At 47.1% G+C, this 23,243-nt stretch overlaps 1 protein-coding gene across 1 annotated transcript in view; it reads right to left on the bottom strand.

The window, feature by feature from the left end:
• The window catches only part of LOC121607607 (metabotropic glutamate receptor 8-like), a 110,102-nt gene that overhangs the window by 9,078 nt on the left and 77,781 nt on the right, over positions 1–23,243 (bottom strand). Inside the window, exons 7-8 of the mRNA XM_041938512.1 lie at positions 12,718–12,857; positions 10,553–11,488 (exon numbers count right to left, since the gene is read on the bottom strand). Of these exons, the coding sequence (XP_041794446.1) occupies positions 10,553–11,488; positions 12,718–12,857 (1,076 nt within the window). The remainder of the gene's footprint in view (positions 1–10,552; positions 11,489–12,717; positions 12,858–23,243) is intronic.

Here is a 23,243-nt window from a genome sequence, read left to right as displayed (position 1 = left end):
GAGCTTGTTCCTTGCACAGCCATTACTTTGGTTTTAGCACAGATTCCCGTTGTGTGAGATGGTTGAAATAATAACAATAAGCACAGTGTATGCATGTTGATAAAATCCATATATATATATATTGGAGGAGACGGTGCCATGACAGCTCCAAAGTGGAACTGAAAAGAATATTTCTAGAAATTTCCTCAGTTCTTACAAATCTGGAACCAGCTTCAATTCAGAAAGATGGTTTTGTACATATTGAGCAAACAAGGACAGTAAAGAGGTGGATTATTATTATTTATGTTGGAGACATGCTGCACACACCAGCTACAATATTTCCATCTCATGAAATGAAGTCTTCGGTTTCACTAAGTGAAGAATCATCAAACTTTAAATCCTCCGAAAGGAGAAGTTTATGAAGGTGGGAGAGGTTAATGGAGGCTGAATCCTGTGACCGTGCAGCTCTCTGTCTCCGTGACCTGGACGCCACCTTCCTGCCCGATCAAAGCAGAGCCGGTTTAAAGCTCAGGACTGTGGGAGTCTGATCTGAGACCAGCCGAGTGAAACTGGAAAGTCCACAGCAGGCGGCAGGACGGAAGAGACCAGGTGGCTGGATCACATAACACAAGTATATTCAGTGGAATTTAGATATTTTTAAGTTATTTTACATGGAAGATATCAATCGGCTGGTAAACTATCACCAAGATGACTGCAGGGCGTCGATCTAAACTGACTGTGACCCTGAAGTTTTAGAGCCCAAATCCAGCTGTGACCGACACATCCACACTGACTCTTTCCTGTGTTACTGGACGAGTTTCTCTTTCTTCAGTTTGTCCCTTTCTCTCAAACAACAGTACAAACTGTACTTTTACTAGTTTTAATGTGACCCATCTGCTAGTTGTTGGAGTGAAGCTAAAGTTCCTTAAACGCCCTCAAACTGCAGTTTCATCAAGTTGTAGGAAAAAAAAAACACAGCGACGCCCTGCAAATCTCTGCATTCAAATGAGCTCCAGCGAAATTTACAAAAATCACTTTGTGCAGCTTCCTCTTTTAACTACTCGCTCCCTCACTGGCTTCCCACCCACAAATATTGTCAGTTATTTTAATTGTTTGACCAAGCTGGAGGTACTGCTTCTAGATACTAACCTGTCTTTGCAGAAAGAGAGGAAACAGAGCAAAAACTTCCCCAAATCCTTAACTGTCCCCCAGCTCTCACTCATGAGGTTTTAATACTCAGCTGTACCGTCCAGACGGCGTCCATGAACGTCCTGTCCGACTCCACTCCACTTGAGAGGCGGTTCTAGTTCGAGAAAAGCTGCAGAGTGTCACACCAGTGGAGACAGTGATGTGTAAGTGATGGGAACAAGCTGACGCACGTCAACCTGCAGTGACTCTTGTCAAGTTGTTATCTGTATGAGTTGGCATCAAGGTGGTCCGGCCACCCTGCGGCCCACCTTCCTGTGTGTGCAGTCTCGATCTGTTGGTTGTTACCTTAAGCTCATGGCCATACGTGAGGGTTGAGATAGACACTGTCTGTTACACAGAGAGTTTTGCCTTTTGACTCAGCTTAACGCCTGCCCCACTTCTGATGCCACGCCAACCCGCCTTCCAGCCTCCCGTCCGTCTTACCCACACACCGAAAAGACAAGACAACAAGGTAGCACAGACAACGACCCAACAAGGACAGGGGGTAAGACACAGACTTAAATACACAAGGAGGGATCACTAATGACACACAGGTGACACACATCAGACAATCACAGGGGAGGGAACACACAGGAAGTAAAGTCAACCAAGAAACATAACAAAGGCCTTCAAAATAAAACAGGATGTGACAAAAACCAGGCAAAGACAACACACAAGGGGAAACTTAACAAAAAAACGGCGTGCAGAGCACGGGTCATGAAGGACCAGTTCAAGATGAGGGGATTTAAAGCACCAACCGTGGCAGTGTTAGTGCAACCGAAAGAACAAAACTCCAGCTGGACTTATTCACCAGTAAGTCCAGTCGGAGGCGCTCTGATGTGTAATTCCTATCAGATTCAGACTGGAGAAGCTTCGCTCTGTGTTGACATTAGCATTTAGTACATTCCTGTTCACCTGCTGTCAACTGCTGATATTTTCTCTTCATTTGGCCCGTGGACACCTTTCCCCTCACACAGGATTAAAAAGACGACAGTAATGGACGACGGGCAGTTACACTGCGGTTAGTATTGACGTTCTCTCCACAAGTCTGAGGCTCGTGAAGAAGACGAGCAGCGGAGCAAAGCTAACTGCTGCTCACGCAAACGACGGAGAAGCAGGATAAACTGGTAGCATTGAAAAGGCAGCGACAGCAGGTTTTTATGTTGTTCATCACCCAGAAAACATCTCAGCGAGCTTCATCACGTTCATGGTCGACTCTGTCGGTCCGGGCCGAGACTCGTGGAGTAAAGACGAGCCCTTCGTAGAATAATGTTTACATAAAGGAGCATCTTAATACTTTGATATCCAGAATAAACAGACTTCTCTCTCAGCTGCAGCCATGACTCAGCACATTTATGATTCCTGCTTTTAGTTTATTGAGAGTTTTTTTTGTATTTGTAATATGGTGAAGATTATTATTAATGACTTTATTTTTATCTTTCATTCCCGTGTGTTGAAATGGATTTCTGTATATATCAATGGTAATTTAAATTTAACCTTCTATTCCTTTTTTCCTCACATAAATCTGACTGTAATAATAATTTCCATCGTTTTGTATTCATTGATTTTTTTAAATTCTGTCATAATTAACTGTCATTTCAGGCATCAATTTAATTGCAGTTGCAATTATTTTTGATTGACGTCTTTTTTAAACCACCTGAGTTTGTTTGGCTGCACTGGTAACAGAAACACCCCCCTGCACCTGCTGTTACCACGGTAACCAGAGGTGAAAGACTGTCTGGCAAACTACCCCCCTCTTATTTATAACTGATGCCAAGCTGAAAGAAGGCTGATTAGTTCCCCTCATGTGCATCCCCAGATGTGCATCATTCAAAAAAAACCTCCCTCCTCTGGGTCCTGAAGCCCCCCCCTGAATGTTTCTGGTCCTCAGAACAGTTATTTTAACGTCACAGAGCAGAACTTAGCCCGGCGTGTTGAGGGAGGGGGGAGAATAAAGTGCTGCACATAACGAAACACGTAGCGCAGGCTGTGGATGTAGTAAAGTTATTTTTACAGCGAGGGGTCGTCTCCGGCGTTTCTCCACCTTTCAGCGCTGTGATTGGTCCTTAATGAAAAGTGCAGAGAGCAGGAACGTTTGCATGGCGTTCATCAGCAGAGGAGTGCTCACAGCTCCGACATCACAAACCAGCTTTTTACTTTTCTATAGAATCACATCTAGAACATAATCTGCTGAGCTGTCCATCAAAATACAGCTGTTAACGTGATGCAGGCCGGTCTAAAACATTTCAGCTTAAAGTCAAAAAAGATAAGCCAACCAGTCCACCCCCACCCGGTCCTCCACCCGGTCTGACTGAAGATTTGAGCCTGACAGTCCAACAGTGTCAGAAATCCTCAAACTTTATTTGTGAACTGTGAATGAGTCCAAAGAGACGGTGCACTGAGCTCAAAGATGAGGTTTAGAGTCAGCGTCCTGATCCACGTTTACATTCAGTACTCTGATTACTGGCAGAGTCCACCTGAAAGGATCGTTCTGTTCCTTTTACATCTGTGTGGTGTCAGGCGGGGACTCACCGCGCTGTGACATGTGGTTGGTCAAACCTTCGATTATCACATCTGGAGATAAAACCTACAGGTGTCAGAGAGGAGTGAAGCACATTTCTGTGTGATTTTTATTCTCTCAAATAGATCCTGGCTGCAGACGCTGATAATAACACTAATAATAGCACCGTTAGCACATTAATATGATAAAGTAGCTCATCAGTTGAGGTCAGAGGAGCTGGATTCCCCGGAGGAGCGGCTGTGGGTGGAGGCTGCATGTTAATCTTCTCCGGGATCCTCCGCCTGAATATCAAAGGCCGGTTCATTATGTATGGAGGCAGCGTGACTCTCTCCCAGCGGCTCTGACTCCTCTCTCTCTACCTGTGAAGTGAACGCCTCCCTGGGCAGCCGGCGCTGCGTTCAGGGCCCGGCCTCTCTGATGTGCTTATTATTCATTCTGTGGCTCCGGCTGTAGCCGACACGCAGTGAGCGCTGCTGCGGCTGTAAGTGTGAGCGTCCCGCTCCAGATTCACCATCTGACCTAAAACATCAGCCGGTTAGCTGCGGTTCACCACGTTTAATATGGAGAGTAATTTCTGAACGCCAGGGTCGGGTAAGTTTTCCACAGGTCGCCTTTGGATTGGGTCCAGAATGAGTAGACCTGTATTTCATGGTCACAGAGGCCAGCAGAGACAGAGTCTTCACTGTGTTTGTCAGTTTAAATCTGCCAAAGATTCATCTGACTGTGATCAAACCAGTGACAGTGAATATTTTATCAAGCGTGAAAATCACACGCTGAAGTTCTCACTCCACAAATAGACTTTGGGCTTGATAAATGAAGTGGTGAGCGTCTGACGAGGTGACAGATGAGCGCACGAAGAGTTAATTACACTGACAGAAACCCTCCGCTGTCATCTTCATCGACTGCAACGTACAAACTCCTGAAAACTTCGAGGACAAATGAAGATCGGCAGGAGGACGAGGAGCGTGTGGGACGAGGATCGATAAATGTTTCACAGCAGTGTTTAATAAGCCAATTCAATGGAGACCTTTATTAAGTCGTTCTCGCTCCCACCAAGTGACGGAGAGGAGAGGAGGAGGTTTACAGCGACTGAGACCTGAGACCTGATCTCAGAGGCCCGCTAACAGCTGCTGATACAAGTGAAGTTCAAATGATGTTCCTCTTCTGACTTAAACATGAATATACTCTGCAATAACTGCAATAACACCCTCAAACAGCATCTTTCATCACAGCCAAAGCACCTGCGACGGCACACCTGAACACACTCATCACTAAAGATGCCGGATCCCTCGTGTTTGAGGTAATAATCCATCAACACGACATCAGACGATCAAACAGAGCTCTCAGAGAGCACAGCTAGAGGAAAAACAGGGACAGTAAAACACTGACAGCTAAAGCCTCGAAGGTGACTCCCTCACACCTTCCTGAAGGCGGGAACAGATCCACTGCGTGCAGCGATTAGCCCGCTGCACGGGGGTGTGAAAGGACGCGTGGTTTGAATACGTCTCAATCTTCTCATGGAAATTTTCAAAGACACAGAGCTGTGGGAGGGAGGATCAGGGAGACTCCACCTCCCAGTGTGGTCTTTCAGAACAGGTAGAGACCCCCACCTTTCCCCTGGACCTCAGGACAGCAGCGAGAGAGGTGACATATAATAGAGCCGCATGCTGGTCCCAGCGATGAAGGACATGTTCACATCTTTTATGTAAAAGTGAATAAACTGATCTGAGCATCAGCAGGAACACCAGGAATTATTCCTGTTGTTTCTGTTTTCTGAAACTTTCCATAAAAGTCCTTAAATAACTTCTAGATTTCTCCTTTTTACGAGAGAAGTACGTATGGCTGCGTGTTTGAACCCAATCAAACCAATGAAAATGATTCCATTCACTGGTAATCAATAACCTCTTTAATATCAATAACAATCAATCAGTGAGAAGGTGAGAACAAGGTGTGAGAACAAGGTGTGAAGGAGACCCCACGGTGAACCGGGGGTCCTGGAATCACTACACCTGCATTTTTAGGGGTGGTTGTGATCAGAGGGAAGAAACGCTCGACTCAACATCGATCTTCTAATCGTCTCAAACACTCAGCTCACATCTGATCAATTCAAAACAGAAGTTCAGTCTCAGAACCGACGTTCAGCTGCAAACGTTCGTCTTCTTTCCGAGCCGGGACGGCAGCGAGCAGAGCTCCTGCTGACAAAGCACCGGTTCTACCTTCAGCTTCGCAATCACTGTGTGTTAGAGAAATGATGATGATGAAACTCCAGGAAATGATTTTTCTGCGAAGAGGATGTACGGCACTGCGGAGTGAAGCTTTTCTGTTGATAGATGAAGAAAGCAGTCAAATAAATCTGGAGGAGCCCGGCAGAGAGACGAGGAGCTCCGGGTGCTGAGAGGAAAGAGGAAGAAGTTTGGAAGCACGATGACTGTTTGTTTCTCCCTGAGACACGTTACAGCTGGTATCAACGTGTCGTCTGTGTCTGGATATTTCATCTGGATCCTGAACAACACGTGAACGCACTGACAGCAGCTTCACGTTTGGATCTTCGGCCTCTTTCCGGGCGTTTGAGTGCAGCAGCTGCACATCTTGTTGGAGGACGTTAAACTGAAGCTGGCTGAGGCTCTTTGAGCAGCTGAGTGGGAGACAGAAGGGCTGAAAAGGCCAAACTGACCGTGGATCAGCAGCACTGATCCCTCACTAAATGAACAGGCTGACCTCTGACTCCCCACGTATTCACGGCCCTGAATAAAGTCTGTTATCTGCCTGTTGACATTCAGCTCTGAGAGCGACTCCAACATGACTTCAGTCTTTTCTTACCTTTGATTTCTGCTCGTAAACAAACTGAACAAAGTCTCCAGCTGTTCAGTTTCATGTGGTTTTCTCATCTCGATGTGCAGATCCCCCCCGCTTCCATATTGTTGGGATCAGTGGAGCAAATGCATCCAAAATGTTTATTTCTAATTGTAAAAACTTTTATTTTGCAGCTACATCAACTGATTTGTCACTTTTTCGAGTAACCATTTCCACCTGATCCACCGACATAAACACTGCTCTTGATGCTTTCTTGGTTTTCACCCTGAAGCTAACTCATCTCGAGGTGGTCTGTCTAGAAATACCTGTATGTTTTCTGGAGGAGGACCCACGGGCGCTTTCATGAGGATTTCAGGAGATATAAGGCAGACTCATGTGCCTGGTAGGTTGAGGAACCCACAGCCAGGTGAGGAAAATCCTGCACCTGATGTCCACACAGGAGGAACGTTCAGGGACGAGTCACAAAGTCAAACAACCCTAACCCTAACCCTTGTTCAGTGCCGATACTCCAGCTGACATTTTAACCGATACTTCAGGGTCTTTTAGCGAGGTCACACCTTTTTAACCTCAACTCTGAATCCTAAAAATCTGAGATGTGTTCATCTCCAGCGGTCGCTGTCATGCACAGATCGTCTGTATCGAGGGAGCAGCACAGCTGAAGGATTGGTCTGATTGAAACCTGTCACATTATTCACATGTTCACAGCAGGTGGGACTGCTCAGCTGGAGCTGCAGCAGCAGGTCGATGGATGTAGACCGGATATGAGCCTGCCGTGGTCGCCTATTTCAGGTGGCCAATGGCGGCAAACAGTACGAACATCAACACGCGAGCAGCTGTTAGCTTTTCCTTTGCTGGGATTTAGACGTTTTATTGTCAGAGCTCAACCCCCCATGTGCAAATATTCCACCAAAAGAAGCAAGTCCGCTGACACAAACACTGTTCAGCAGGAGCACCGTCGCTGCATCCTGCACTACGCACCGCCCCAGACGGCTGGGATTGATGGAGGGTGCAGACAGTCTAACAGGCTGATGAAGAGTGGAACAGCAGACGAAGCACTGTTCAGTAAATAATGAAGCCGTTTTTTTTTTTTTTTTGCTGCATTTCTCTCCATAATTAACAGTGTGGATGCTCCAAAGTCTGAGAACAAACACTCTGCCTGCTGTGTGACTGCAGAAAAATATAAAACACATTTCTTTTCTCTCTGTTTAATCTCTTTTTTTCAGTGGAAACCTGAGATTTGTTGCAGAAGAAGTAGTTCCTGCCTAAAGCCTCTGGGGGGGGGGGGCACCAGCTGCTTGATGTGACACCTCAGTCTGTTTGGGGACAGTGATGTAATCTTCATCTGAGCATGTGTGATCGCTCAGTCTAAATCTGCTGCTTCTGTCATTTCTCAGGGAAAAAATAGCACAAATAAACCTGAAGCTGCAGTCGGCTGCTTCTCGTCCCTATCTGATAACTGGAACTTGATATTTTCTGTTGCTCAGACCTCTTCAGACTTTCTAACAGAATAACTGAAACTAAAACGTCCATTTAAGAGGTTTTTGGGGCTTTTCAATGCCCCCTTTCCTCCTCTCCGTGGCTCAGGTAACACAAAACCTCTGGGGCTGAAGAATGAAGTCGAATCTGCAGTTCTTTAAATGACCACATGAAGCTGGCGACGAAAGGGAGTCAGTCCCCATAGACCCCCATATGTAACTACTTTTTAAGAACTAATTTTTCAGTTGAAAACAGTTGTCAATACTGCACAAGAGACATTTTTGAGCTCTCCCTACTTGTAGCCACCATCGAGCTGTTTCCACAGAGGTACACGACTGCAGTGAAATGAGTCCACAGTGAGTGAAAATGTGACAGGAGCAAAAAAGGCTCAGAAACTTTACTTGAGTGATAAACTGACATAAATCCCTGAACTTCGTGGATCCACCAGGAGGAAGGAGAGGAGCTGGAGGAGACAACAGGAGGGGAGGTCTGAGGTTTCAGTCAGAGGCTGAGCTGAACACGAACACACACCGGCTGGGGTGATGAAGACCAGCGGCTGCTCAAAGTGGACTCTAAGTGAACAAGATTTCTGTCAACTGCTGTCTTCAAGGCCAACGATGAACTGACGAGCACGACGTTCAAGTCAACGTGGACAACGAGCCCGTTCCACGAGATAATTGGACTTTTTTCAAATTTACATACAATGGAAGTTGATGTACTTGTCCTACACCGAACATCCGATGAGCCTATTTTTTTGTCCACATGAGCTCCAGGCATTGACGATGAAGAATTGCGGAGGGTATTTTGGGATCTCGTAAAATAACAAGATGGCGGCTCGATGAATTTAGGTATCTTTTTAGAAAATAGAAAAAAGAATATTAAAAATGTGTGCAGTATTTCCCAGTTTCCATTATGACTACGAACATTTCTATGTCTTATAAATGAAAATATAGCATAGCGTATTGCCACTGCATGAACTGTTGCACAGTTCTTCTCCTTCTTCTTCATCTCTCTCTCTCTCTGTGTGTGTGTGTGTGAGGTGGGATTCATTAGAAGCTAATAGTGGTATGCACTTCAAAAACATCCTCAAGATTCAAGATTCAAGATTCAAGAGTGTTTATTGTCATTGCACATGTCAATGAAATTTTCATTGCATCCTCCGCAGCCAATTGAAATGTTGGAAAGTTTGCAATTTGATTTTAACAATGTTATTCTATCGCTTACTTCACTCGTGTCTCTGCACTGTGCAAAGACTCTTATAGCTCATATCCCTTCTGATCTGTTTGCCCGGTAACAAAGAAGGTCAATACGATGATCTGGCCATATAGGAAAAGATGATGGGCTCGGGGGGGGCAGTATGACACGCTTCGAGCCATAGGTGTGAGGGCCCTTTATCGCCACTTGCGGCTTTAATTTTTGTTTTTTTCTGTTCAAATACAGACACATGATGATGATGATGATGATGATGATGATGATGAAGTCGTATAGCTGCTGCCAAACATCTACATTTACCATTTCATGGCAATCCATGTAACAGTTGTTGAGATGTTTAATGGAAAAACAAGCACGTCAACATCAAGGTGGAGCTTTAGGAAAAGTCCACCGGGCTCAATAAACAGCTGCTGAGGAGCTTCAGTCTGGACCAAAAGTGGAACCGGCCTACAGACGGACCGACAGTCGGCGTTATAATAACACATGAGAGGAACCAGGAGAAGGAACCTCGCCTCAGCGCCTCAGAAGATCCTTCAAAGCTCAGCTTATGATGAGTTTACAGGTTAAGTTCCTGCCGTGGAGACGTGATGATCGTCTCCCCGAGCTGCTGCTGCATCAGCTGTCAATCAAACGGCACACTGAGTTTCCCACTCAGACGCATTGTCACGTCTTCATGAGCGATTCTGACAGTCCCGAGACGGACGCATGGAGGACGAACAGCACGGAACCAAAGACTCCGGCCAGACGCCAACGAGGGGCGCTGCAGTCAGTCAGAGCCCCTTCACACAACCAGTTAAACTTAAGCTCCATGTTGCTTTCATCAGTCAGAGCGCTCCTGGTTTCAATCTCAAACTTCTCCTCAAATTCTTAGCAGCTGAACAGTAGCAGCAGAAAAAAAACGATAAACTATATTTAGAGGAGATCTCAGTGAATCACTCCACCTGTCCTCTCGTTTTCCCCACAGACATGATAATGAGCAAAACCCTCCATCTGGCAGCTCGCTCACAGCAAACTCGACCCAAAACTGTTGTCTGACTGTGCTAAATTTAATTCTGCTCTAATTAGTTTTGTGTGGAGCAGACTGGGCTCGTCCTGAGGCGATCAGAAACTGATCAGTCATCGATCAGTCAGGGAGAACATGTATGAACTCCAGCTTTAACATGTGCAGACAGACGCACGTTTGTTAGCTTACAGGATTTCAACACGCCACGGTCAGTGTCACACAGAAACACACCGAGTGTGTGTGTGTGTGTGTGTGTGGATTCTGCTGACAGTGTGTGTTTCCATTTATAAACTCTGCTGGGGGGGCTGAACATTACATTAAACATGTGGTTACATTATTTATCAGAGGAGGACACTCACGCGCTCCGCCGACTGTGCCGTGCCGAAGAAGATGGGGATGAAGGCGAGCCAGATGATGCAGGTCGTGTACATAGTAAATCCAATGGGTTTGGCCTCGTTGAAGGTCTCTGGCACGCCGCGCGTCTTGATGGCGTAAACAGTGCATGTGACCATCAAGAGGATGCTGTAGCCCAGCGAGCAGATGAGCGACAGGTCGGAGATGTCGCACTTGAGGACGCCGCGGGCGTTTTCGGGATCCTGCGTGCGCTGCTCGCCGTAGTCCACGAACGTGTGCGGCGGGTCGGCGGCGAACCACACGAGGACGCCCAGCAGCTGGACGGAGATGAGCGAGAAGGTGATGACCAGCTGGGAGGCCGGCGAGATGAAGCGCGGCGCCGTCACGGCCTTCTTGCCCTGCTCAAAGATGCGGTGGATGCGGTTGGTCTTGGTGAGCAGCGCGGCGTAGCTGAAGCACATGCCGAGGCCCAGGAAGATGCGGCGGAAGGAGCAGACGACAATATCAGGCGCGGCGATCATGGGGAAGGTGATGATGTAACACAGGAAGATGCCTGTCAGCAGCACGTAGCTCATTTCCCGCCCGGACGCGCGAACAATGGGGGTGTCGTTGTAGCGGACGAAGGTGACGATGACAAAGGTGGTGGCGATGATGCCCAGTACGGAGATGAAGACGGGCAGCAGCGCCCAGGGCGAGTGCCACTCCAGCTTGATGATGGGGATGGGCTGGCAGCCTGTGCGGTTCCGGTCGGGCCTCTTCTCGTAGGAGCAGAGCTCGCAGGTGAACTCGCTGGCCTGGAAGTGGTAACCCTCGCAGCGCTCGCAGTGCCAGCAGCACGGGACGCCCTTCACCACCTTCTTCCTCTCGCCGGTCCGGCAGGGCAGGCTGCACACCGAGGCCGGCAGGGAGGAGTCGCCGCTGGTCCACTGCAGGGCCTCCATCTGAGGGGAGGGGGGAAGAACCAAGATTCATCAAGATTCATCTTTAAACTGAGCAGCTGAACAAACATCGTTACAATTATATAATGACTTCTCCATTAAAGCATCTTTAAATCAGACCATCAGTTCACCTGCAGGTTGCCATAGCAACAGTACTGATGCTTCAGGCTCTGCTAACCAACCTAACTGTGGGTTAAACTGACTGCAGGCACACTCTACAAGTGTCAGTGGAATTCATAGACAGTACAAAACATGGCTGAGTCTCCATGCCGTCGCTCTCAGGTTTCTGAGAAGCCAATGTGAAGCTCAGTGACAGCATGGTTGCTGAAACCTAGGAGCTAGCTGTCAGCCAAAGCAGCCCATAATTTTGCATAACGTTAATTGAAACGTGTGAGTTAAATAAAAATTTACCCTCATACGGTTGTCATGAATGGGGAAATTAGCTACGGAGACCAAAACTGTTTTCTGCACCATGTTTATTTCTGCTGTGAAGTTGGATATTTTATTACGGGGCTCTATGGGGACTGACTTGGTTTTGGAGCCTCGAGTGGCCACTTGAGGAACTGCAGTTTTTGTTACTTCCACGTTGGCGTCACTTTCAGCCGTGGAGGTTGCTGCTTGGTGGACTCACAAAACTGCCCCGCTGGTGATCAAGAGTCAAGTTGCAATTGTGGGTCTCAACACCGTCACCGTGTTTACTATTTTTAAAGTGTCTGTTGCGTATTCTTTATTATTTTATTGATTTCATGATGAAAAATGAGACCAAAACGTGCGTCTTAAGTCTTTAAGCGGTTCGAATTTTTTTCAGTCATGATTGGACTCTCGGCCAGCAGGGGGCAGCTCTGCAGTTCCACCATTGCTTTTTTCAAAAGTGACAAATTTTGGCGTTGCTGCCTCTGAGAAAACTCCCTCCTGCTGATGTGTTTGGTGCAGAACAAATCACTGCTGCAGGGCTGCAGACGTGACTGCACACCTACAAATCATTTCCATCTTTTATGGAACAAATGTGTTTCATTGAGTCAGTGGACCTTGACTTGGGATTGTTCTGTGGAACTGAAAAAGTAAATGCATCACGTTTTGTAACAGCTTCTCTTGGATTGCTGATCAACTGAGCTGGATGTGAAACCTGATTCCATCATCATCGTTCAGGGTGATCTGTGTCCCCTCACTCATGACTTCACTGTTTGACAGGCACTGATGAGATAAGACGCACTGAGATGATTGGTCCTTACGTTTAGATGCAGCTGATTGGTCCAGTGTCCGATGACCTTGTACTCTGCCGTCGACTTGTTGTTGATCTGATACTGGAAGATGTCGTATCGTCCGGGAGCGTCGCCGTTCTCATTAAAGGTGACCGGAGTCCCTGCACTTCCTGTAAAAACACAAAGACGAGAACAGGCTCAGGCCTCGGCAAACGTTTCCTGCGGCGTCTCTGATGGCTGGATCACCTACATCACACCTGCCTCCACCTGGCTGCGTGGTAAAACTGTGATAAAGGAAGTGATATCTTTGTGATTGTGTGATCAGACTGTGTTTGTGTCAGCAGCGGCTTCTAGACGCCTCCTGCTCGCCGTCATAAATCACTCCTGTCTGAACCGGAGCTCACAGGTTGACATGAAGATGTGAGCTGCGGGACAGGCAGCTTTCTGAACCAGTGAGGGTGGGGAGATGAAATGTGGTTAACTGTGTTTTGGGTTTGAACATTTTGAAGTAGATTATACTGCAGGAGGTGTCAGAAGTTTTCATTTTACATCCATTCGGTGACTTCTCTACCACATGCACACATCTGGAACAATTTGCTCCAGGTCACTTCTTTGATCAGCTGTTTAGCATTCGAGCCGAGAACAGCCCTGCATCGTTTGAACCCATCACCGCTGCCCCCCCCCCTCAGTTGTTTCAACGCATGCACCGCGCTGTTTAAAGGGACTGACGGGACAACGAAAAACGACCCAGGAAGTTCAGCAGGAGTCTTTTAAAGGCGTCTGTCGTGTGTTAAAGTCTGACATTTGTTGACCCATCCATCCATCCAGCCATCATCCATCATCCATCATCCATCCATCCATCATCCATCCATCATCCATCATCCATCCATCCATCCATCATCCATCCATCATCCATCATCCATCATCCATCCATCCATCATCCATCCATCATCCATCCATCCATCCATCATCCATCCATCCATCCGTCATCATCCATCCATCCATCATCCATCCATCATCCAGCCATCATCCATCCATCAATCATCCATCCATCCATCCATCCATCATCCATCCATCATCCATCCATCATCCATCATTCATCATCCATCCACCCATCCATCCATCCATCATCCAGCCATCCATCATCCATCTATCATCCATCCATCCATCATCATCCATCATCCATCCATCATCCATCCATCCATCATCCATCCATCATCCATCCATCCATCTTCCATCCATCCATCCATCCATCCAGCCATCCATCATCCACCCATCATCCATCCATCCATCTATCCATCCATCATCCATCCATCCATCCGTCATCATCCATCCATCCATCCATCCATCCATCCATCATCCATCCATCCATCCATCCATCATCCATCCATCCATCATCCATCCATCCATCCATCCATCCATCCGTCATCATCCATCCATCCATCATCCATCCATCATCCATCCATCATCCATCCATCCATCCATCCATCATCCATCATTCATCATCCATCCACCCATCCATCCATCCATCATCCAGCCATCCATCATCCATCTATCATCCATCCATCCATCATCATCCATCATCCATCCATCATCCATCCATCCATCATCCATCCATCATCCATCCATCCATCTATCCATCCATCATCCATCCATCCATCATCCATCATCCATCATCCATCATCCATCCATCCATCCATCATCCATCCATCATCCATCATCCATCATCCATCCATCCATCATCCATCCATCCATCCATCATCCATCCATCCATCCGTCATCATCCATCCATCCATCATCCATCCATCATCCAGCCATCATCCATCCATCAATCATCCATCCATCCATCCATCCATCATCCATCCATCATCCATCCATCATCCATCATTCATCATCCATCCACCCATCCATCCATCCATCATCCAGCCATCCATCATCCATCTATCATCCATCCATCCATCATCATCCATCATCCATCCATCATCCATCCATCCATCATCCATCCATCATCCATCCATCCATCTTCCATCCATCCATCCATCCATCCAGCCATCCATCATCCATCCATCATCCATCCATCCATCCATCCATCTATCCATCCATCATCCATCCATCCATCCGTCATCATCCATCCATCCATCCATCCATCCATCATCCATCCATCCATCCATCATCCATCCATCCATCATCCATCCATCCATCCATCCATCCGTCATCATCCATCCATCCATCATCCATCCATCATCCAGCCATCATCCATCCATCATCCATCATTCATCATCCATCCACCCATCCATCCATCCATCATCCAGCCATCCATCATCCATCTATCATCCATCCATCCATCATCATCCATCATCCATCCATCATCCATCCATCATCCATCCATCCATCTATCCATCCATCATCCATCCATCCATCCATCCGTCATCATCCATCCATCCATCCATCATCCATCCATCATCCAGCCATCATCCATCCATCAATCATCCATCCATCCATCCATCCATCATCCATCCATCCATCCATCCATCCATCATCCATCATTCATCATCCATCCACCCATCCATCCATCCATCATCCAGCCATCCATCATCCATCCATCCATCATCATCCATCATCCATCCATCCATCCATCCATCCATCATCCATCCATCATCCATCCATCCATCATCCATCATCCATCCACCCATCCATCCATCCATCATCCAGCCATCCATCAATCATCCATCCATCCATCATCATCCATCATCCATCCATCATCCATCCATCCATCATCCATCCATCCATCTATCCATCCATCATCCATCCATCCATCCATCATCCATCATCCATCCATCATCCAGCCATCATCCATCCATCAATCATCCATCCATCCATCATCCATCCATCATCCATCCATCATCCATCATTCATCATCCATCCACCCATCCATCCATCCATCCATCCATCATCCAGCCATCCATCATCCATCTATCATCCATCCATCCATCATCATCCATCATCCATCCATCATCCATCCATCCATCCATCATCCAGCCATCCATCCATCCAACCATCCATCATTCATCATCCATCCATCCATCCATCATCCATCATCCATCATTCATCATCCATCCATCATATAGACATAATAGCTTCTAGAGGCTTGAAAGTAAACAAAGGTCATTTTTGATTTGCTGAAATGACTGATGCTGTCATTTTTCTTGGGGGCGGGGCTTAATACAGTTGTTACAGTGCTTATTGTTACAGTTTTTATTTCCACGTGGAGCACCTGGATCTCCACATGTCTGTGGCTCTGGGGAAGTTAGCTGCTTTGCCTTGTGGGTAATCCAGCCTCGCCTTTGCTAACTTCCACTGAAGGTGTAGCGCGAGTCCTGCGTGCTACAGGCTTCAAATGAATGACGTGGATGTGATGCAGCCAGGGTGTGTTCTCGTTTCTGTATCAGAGGAAATAAAGCGTGCCGCTTGTTTTGCTCTCAGTCTGAGTCTCCTCCTCGCAGTTTCCCCGCCATCTCGTCACAAAACAACCACACAAACGTCTTGCTGCCATATTGGCTGGATCCCTCCTGCCGAGTTAAAGTCACATGCTGTCTGACCCTAAAAATCCCTAAAAGAAGCTGCCAAGTTCAATAAATGCTGCACACGACATGTTGCAGTGTTCTTGATTTGTAACAGCATTTTTTTATGACTGAACTTCCGGGTTTTCAGAAAGATAAATAAAAAATGCATCCAAGAAGCCAAGAACAGGTCTGACATCTGATTGTTGGACTGATTCAGGAGGTGGTTCGAGAGAAAATGTGTCTTTCTGTATAACCAGTGACTTAATTCATGGCTGCAACACAGTAAGGAATCAAATCTTAGAGAAAGAAATGCTGGAGGGTGTCGTGTTTGGAGGGTTTGAACATTACAAACAAGCTTCAGATGTTCAGTTCGTCCGCCTGAACGTGACGTTCTCGTATTGTCTCGTTCTTGTACAGTTGTGCTGTATTTCTCGCCGCAGGGCAAACTTAACATTGGACACAGCGGAGTCTCGAACTCGTGGATTAGTTTGGAGCTGCTGAAGCCGAGAGGAAGAGGAGCAGATTGGAGTTAAAGAGCAGAACAACAACAACAACAAGGAGGAAGCACATTTATAATGAAGTGAGTGGGCGCTGGTTTGATTCTGTCCTGCCCCGATTTCCTTCTTCAACATGAATAAAAGCATCGCAAATCACATCAGCATGGCGATGAATCACCAGAGCTCGCCTCAGGGTGTAGAGCCCCCATCCCCCCTCCCACCACCACCACCACCACCCCCACCACCTCGCTCCTTCCACCCCCCCCACTTCACTTCACTTCAGAGAATCTGTGCTGATACAGAATTTACATCCTCGCTCTGCATTATTTCCAAACACGGTCGTCACGGTAACTTGGCTTTGTCGTTTAACACAACGAGACGAGCCACAAACAGAAAATCTGCTCTAAACTCACAAGCACTAACTGCTAACTAAGGTTCAGACCGCGAGGCGCAAACCCCCGGGGGGGCTCTGAGGGATAGATGTGAGTAATGTGACAGGAAGATTGTTATTATAGTTGATGTGAAGGAAGAAATGTCCATAAATTATGTTAGAAATCAGCAAAAGATGCTTCACAACGAGCCCGAGGATCATCACGTCTTTCAGCTTTCTTAAAGTAATCCAGCGATAGATCCATCTGTAGATCCATGAGAACGCCACAGAGATCCAGCCCATCAAAAGTGGAGTCCTCTCCCTGTTTGGGTCTGTTCAGATCCACCACAGTCCGGATCTGGTCTAATTATCCAAGGCTTTCTTTACATCAGGGGCCTCATTTATGAAGAAAACTCAAGATCACTTGTGGTCTTAAACTTGACTTAAGCAGAACACCCCCCCCCCCCCCCCCCCCCCACCCTTCCCAGAGGTTGAACTCTAGGTTTGGAGGCTCCACTGATCAATGTTTTATCTAAATGAACAGCAGGCGGAGTCAGAGCTTCAACGCCTCCTTCAGCGGCTTGTTTTAGTTTTACGGCACAGTTCCCGTCTGTTTCAGCCTCAGACTGACTGAGACTGACTGGTGAGGAAACCAAAGAGACACTGTTGGAGACCAAACCCGAGCTAAAAGGAGAGCGACTGCTGGACATTAATCAGCTGGACACAGAGACGAATGTCATGTGATGAGCACATTGTTGTGTCTGCTGGATGCGGAGCCACAACGACTGCTAGTTTTCTGTGGGTTTGTTCTGTGTCAGGTCCAACGCATGAAGACCTTCAGTCAGGAGGTGATTAAAATCCTTTGGATTCGTCACCTGAGAACTTTAAATATCCATGATAGATTTAAATCAGTGTTGGTCTGATGGAAGCACGTCACAGCAGAAACAAACTGAGAGAACCTGCTGTGAGATGGAGACGGCTGAAAGAGGTTCCTCATCAGAACCACCGACGCTTGTTTCAGCTGAGTTTGAAACCATAAATACTCATTTGAGGTGTTTGATTTCCAGGCTGTCGATCAAATCAGAGCAGAAAGAGATCTGACGCTCCACGAATCCACCTGTTTGATCCGAATGGATCCGCCACGCCGATGGGAAGCGTGTGACCCTGAAACACAGCGGAGCGAGGCGTCAGAGTGTTATCGTCTCCTGCATCTATTGTTTCCTGAGACCTTGGCGGACGGCGTGGGCGCTCAGAGCCGCAGCTCGTCTGTTCATCTGCGTGATGAAGCCTCCAAACGTGCACATTCACTCTGCTCTTACCTCTGCATCCTCCCTCTGACGGCAGCTTCGCATTTATTCCGCTTCTTTCACTCCTCGTTCAGTTGTTCTGCCGACTTCAACCTCGTGATTTTCGATTTCACACCTAACTGACGTGTTTGTCCCAGTTCCCTCCAGACGCCACATGTTGACTGTTCATGCTGGTGTGCAGAGATTTTGCTGATAGAAGAACACACAGAGAACTGAAAGCTGTGCGAGCGGAAGGAAACCTGGAAGAACTTCTGTGGTTTCAATGTAAAGTAGTTAAAAGCCACCAGGACGGCAAACTGATTATGGATGAACTCGTGCAATGATGTTATAAACTGGTTAAATTTAATTCCTTCGTCCACACCCTAAACTGACCTAAAAACAGATCGTTTCCAGGAGAGGAAGTACGTGTTCACGCCCCAGCTGGGCGTCTTCATGGGGTAAACGGGGAGAAAAGTCAGAGATGGCTCATTTAAGTGGCTGATCAGACGGCAGCTTCTCTCATTGTCCCGTATTTCTGCTGATTTTGTCAGACGATGATCGTGATCATAAAATAAAGATTTAATCATGCAGAAGAGCAGCTGGGGGGTGACTGCCGGGTAACAGGTGATATTTATGAGACGTGATTAAATCATTATCACACTTTCGGGCTTGGCTGCATTCGAGCAGGACGGAGGTGATCACGGAGAGCAAGAGGGGACTGATCGGGGGCTTAACCAGCTGAGACCGGCTCTCTACCAGATTTTGGCTGCGATTCCCAGTTTTGCTGGTTGCCAACAGAAAAGATGACGAAGAGGAGCGAGAGAGAACTAATGCAACCACTTCCCATGGTTCAGGTCCTTCAGTGTGGACAAGAACCTGGAAATCACGGTACACTTTATTTTCTACACGCTGTCGTTTGCTGTAGATATTCTTTTTTGTGCAACACTTTTTCATTACTACTGTTTGCTATTTTATTATTTATAGTTTGTTCTTTATAGTCTTATTTCATAATTTTTCACTTATTTCACTGTGTGTAATGCTGCTGCTGCACTGCAATTTCCCAGCTTGGGATAAATGAAGGTGTGAGGACATAATCCAGCTCTGCAAGCAGCTCTGATATTCAAGCTGCTATCAACTCATCAACTCAAGCACCAGAATCTTCCTGTAATTTCACGAAGCTTTTCTGTCAGCTGGAAAGTACGCTGGAAAAAACCTGAAAACCAGGGCTAAAAAATCAAGTTATCTCATTTAGAACAAAAGCAAAGGAGACGTTCCTGCAGTGAGGACCCCCGGTCGACTGAAGAATCATAGCTGGGAACAGGAATCGTTCTTTAAATGTAAAATAGTAGAAACCACAAACTGAGTTTTTTACATTTGTATGTGTGTCCTGATAAAACAGCTGAGATAGGACATGTTCATTTGTGAGCTGGTGGCGGCCTTGACGTTAGCACCCCCCCCCGATGTTGAGCTGCTTCCACACGGTGCAGGACCAAACGGCCGAGCTCTCTCTGCTTGTTTCCTGCTTTGTTCAGCAGTTTATAAAAAGCTGCATGTTCGAGGTGAAGTCACAGCGGGAGAAGAGCTCTTCACAAATTCATCACTTCACTCACCTACAGTATCTGCCCCCCCCCCCTCCCTCCATCGCCGATCTGAGTGCACAGGGTTTCTCTTGCTGCAGCTCCACGGGGTCAGTCGTGCTGCATCCCTCTTAAAAATGCCAACAACAAGCTTTTATCGCCTCTTAGTAAGCATCCGCTGTCCAAACGAATTGGGGGGGGGATCTCCCTGGCGTGCCGCCCCCTCCTCCCTCCCTCTGCTGATCGTGTTCAAACAGGACTTGAAGATGGCTTTAGTACAGCAAACGCTAACATTAGTACGAGCGCCTCGATTAGCCTCCTGACGCTCCTCTAAAAATAATTGCATGGGCGAGGAGCACACGGGTGAGTTAGCGATTAGCCCCCCCGGCTGCTGCCGCCACAGAGCCGCGCTTCATCCTGGATTCGCTGCATGTCATACATGGAATTATGGGTAACCACGTTGGCCCGTGTTCAGAGAAGTGAAGCATAAAACACAGAGAAGCAGCCCGAGTTTGATTTATGTCAACGTTTGATGCATGTGGAGCTCCAACCGAGCGTGCAGCTCACACAGGAAGGCCTAAACGCGGTGTGACGTGAGCGTGTGTGTGTGCGTGTGTGTGTGTGCATGTGTGTGTGTGTGTGTGTGCGTGTGCGTGTGTGTGTGAGGCCTCAAGAAGCTCAATCAGGCACAAACCACATGAGCCACATGCTGAGGCAGGATTCAGCGATGATGCGCGTGGACCTGGACCGTCAGTGAGGAGACGTTCTCTGAGGCTGCACATTCGCTCCTCATCATCATCTTCATCACTCAGTCTAGAAAAGATGCCTCAGCACCCAGAGTCCTCTCAGAGGACTCTCGTGGTAACGCCTGGAAACCGGAGCCAGGTGATATCAGAAACATTTACTTGTTAGGCGCCAGTTTAAAAATGATGAAATCCAGCACGGGAAGCCAAACGTCCTTTTTAAAAACGCTCTTCGTCTTTGCATTTTGTTCTTCTGTGTCGTGGCGACAGTGATGGTTTCTGACATCCAGCAGACTGAAGGATAGAAAGCAGGCGTGTAGCAGCGACACATTTCAGCACTTTCTGATCTGACGTCGATTCAAAATCAAAATCCTAATTCGAGGTTTGTTTATGTTGAGGAACAGAAGCAGTGGATTCTGGTTTGGGTTGAAGTTACTGCCTGATAAGATGGGAAACAACCGGCCTCATGGTCGCGGCCTCCCGTGTTAAAGTCTGATGTTTAGTTCACCCGCTCGCTCTATGGACTTCCCAAGTTAAAGACAGGAAAGACAGATGTGCTACATCTGCTGACTATATTTACAATATTACTACATTTACAGCAGTTAAGCAGCTCAGTTTTACCACCGTAAGTATCAACTACTGTCGACTTATTTAGCTTTAACATCAGCAGTGGCGTGCACAGACTTTTTGAAGGGCAGGGGCGAAAAGGACTTCACTTGAGCACGCGTTTTGGCGTCCAAGAGGGCACTTTAGTGCGCGTTTTGGCTCCCAGGTGGCACTTCAGCACGCGTTTTTCAACAATTGGGCCACTGCTGCTGCTGCAGCCGCTGCTGCTGCTGCTGCTGCATGGCTTCTTTGTTCTTTGACCAAACCCAGGTGTGTCCCAGCAGCCTCCAAATTACCTGATTCTTCCTCGACTCACTGCTTCCCCCTACTGATCTGTCAGTTCTAGGTCACGGCCATTGACTGCGACTGGTATCAAATAAATAAACCATTAAATCAATGACTTTCTTAAATTTACAAAATTAAATGTAATTAAATGGGAGGAGGAAAATAAATAAATAAAATATTGTCTTTGACATAACAACTATGGTTTATTTTATATGCATTTCGAGTGATGCATCATACAAACTCAGTCACCTGATCTGTCTGAAGCTGATGTGAGATCAGCTGAAATCCTGAGAAGAGACCGAGAAGTTACCACTTTGTAAAAATGTCCAAAGAATCAAAACCTCTGGTCCTCACAAAGACGTAAGAACGGGGAACACACGAACGCATCACTTTCTCCTTCGGGCTTTAATCTGAAAGACGGCTGACTAATCTTCCTGTTTGTGACACGTTTCCTGTTTCTGCCCTTGTTTGCTTAATTCACTGAGCGAGGCAACAAACTGCTCAGTGTTTAAAAACCACGCCTCGCAGCCCTGAACCGGCTTTAACCGAGCTCAGATTTATTGCTTCAGCCCTGCAGCTGAAACTCACAGCTGATTCAATGTTTAATGTCTCTCCTCCTCCTCCTGAAGAAATAACATCCAGCAGCTCCTCACATCCATCAGGAGCCGCGAGATGAATCCCTGAGAGCGCATCAGCCGCAAAATCTGCTCAGTCTCCTCCTCTCTGCCTTTTATTTTTGTCCTGCATCGCTCTGTGCTGAGCTCGTAGAGAGGAAAATTATTCAAATCGAATCCCTGCAGGTGGGAGGAGGAAGGGGGGAGGAGGAAGGGGGAGGAGGGCGGTGAGATGTATGGGGAGATGAGGGAAGATCTCCTTTCTGAAGTATTGCCGTTTACAGGAGGATCGTGGTGAAGTGGAGGAGAGAGACAGCAGAGAGGAGAGACGTTAGAGGCAGAAAACAGCAGATTGAGATGTTCGTAATGTGGAAACTGACTTTTTACTTAATTTAAACTTACTGTAGGACATGACTGCGAAATGTTTTGCGTAATTCTTTACGAAACCTTAACTCTTTACCCTGTTTTCCTATTTAAAATGAAATAAACTAAAACAAATGAGTGAGATGAAGATAAAAAATCATTTGTTCTGGTTTAAATCCCAGCAGACTTTATTCTCTCTGTTCTGAATGACTCACTGACTTCAGTTTGATTGGATGTGTGAAGGAGTTATATGACGTGATTGTGTGTTTGGTCCCGGGGAAGAGATTAACGAACGCGCTCACCTTGACAAGCAGGAGTCACACTGAGCGTCAGCAGGAGGGAGGAAACCGGACTTTTTCTTTCTCGCTTTAAATGACAGAAATTCTCTTGGCGGAGTGAAAAGGACGTCGGCCTTGGCCATAAACGCCTGCGCTCGGAAGCCAGAGAGGGAAGACGAGCTCCGTCAAAGCTTTTGTGAAAACCTGCGACGGCCTCGAGTCCACAGGAGAGAGAACGTTCACCTCACGCGTCGCTGAATGAATTTGATTGGAGCTCTGAAATCACGATTAACCGTCCAGACTCGGTGCGTCGACTCCGCCTCTGCTGCTGCAGAGGCGAGAACGTGTCCTGTCGTGTCGGTTCACACCTGCTG

This window comes from Chelmon rostratus, chromosome 6, assembly GCF_017976325.1.
Source record: "Chelmon rostratus isolate fCheRos1 chromosome 6, fCheRos1.pri, whole genome shotgun sequence".
Lineage (NCBI taxonomy): Eukaryota > Metazoa > Chordata > Actinopteri > Chaetodontiformes > Chaetodontidae > Chelmon > Chelmon rostratus.
This window is presented reverse-complemented; position numbering and strand designations above follow the sequence as displayed.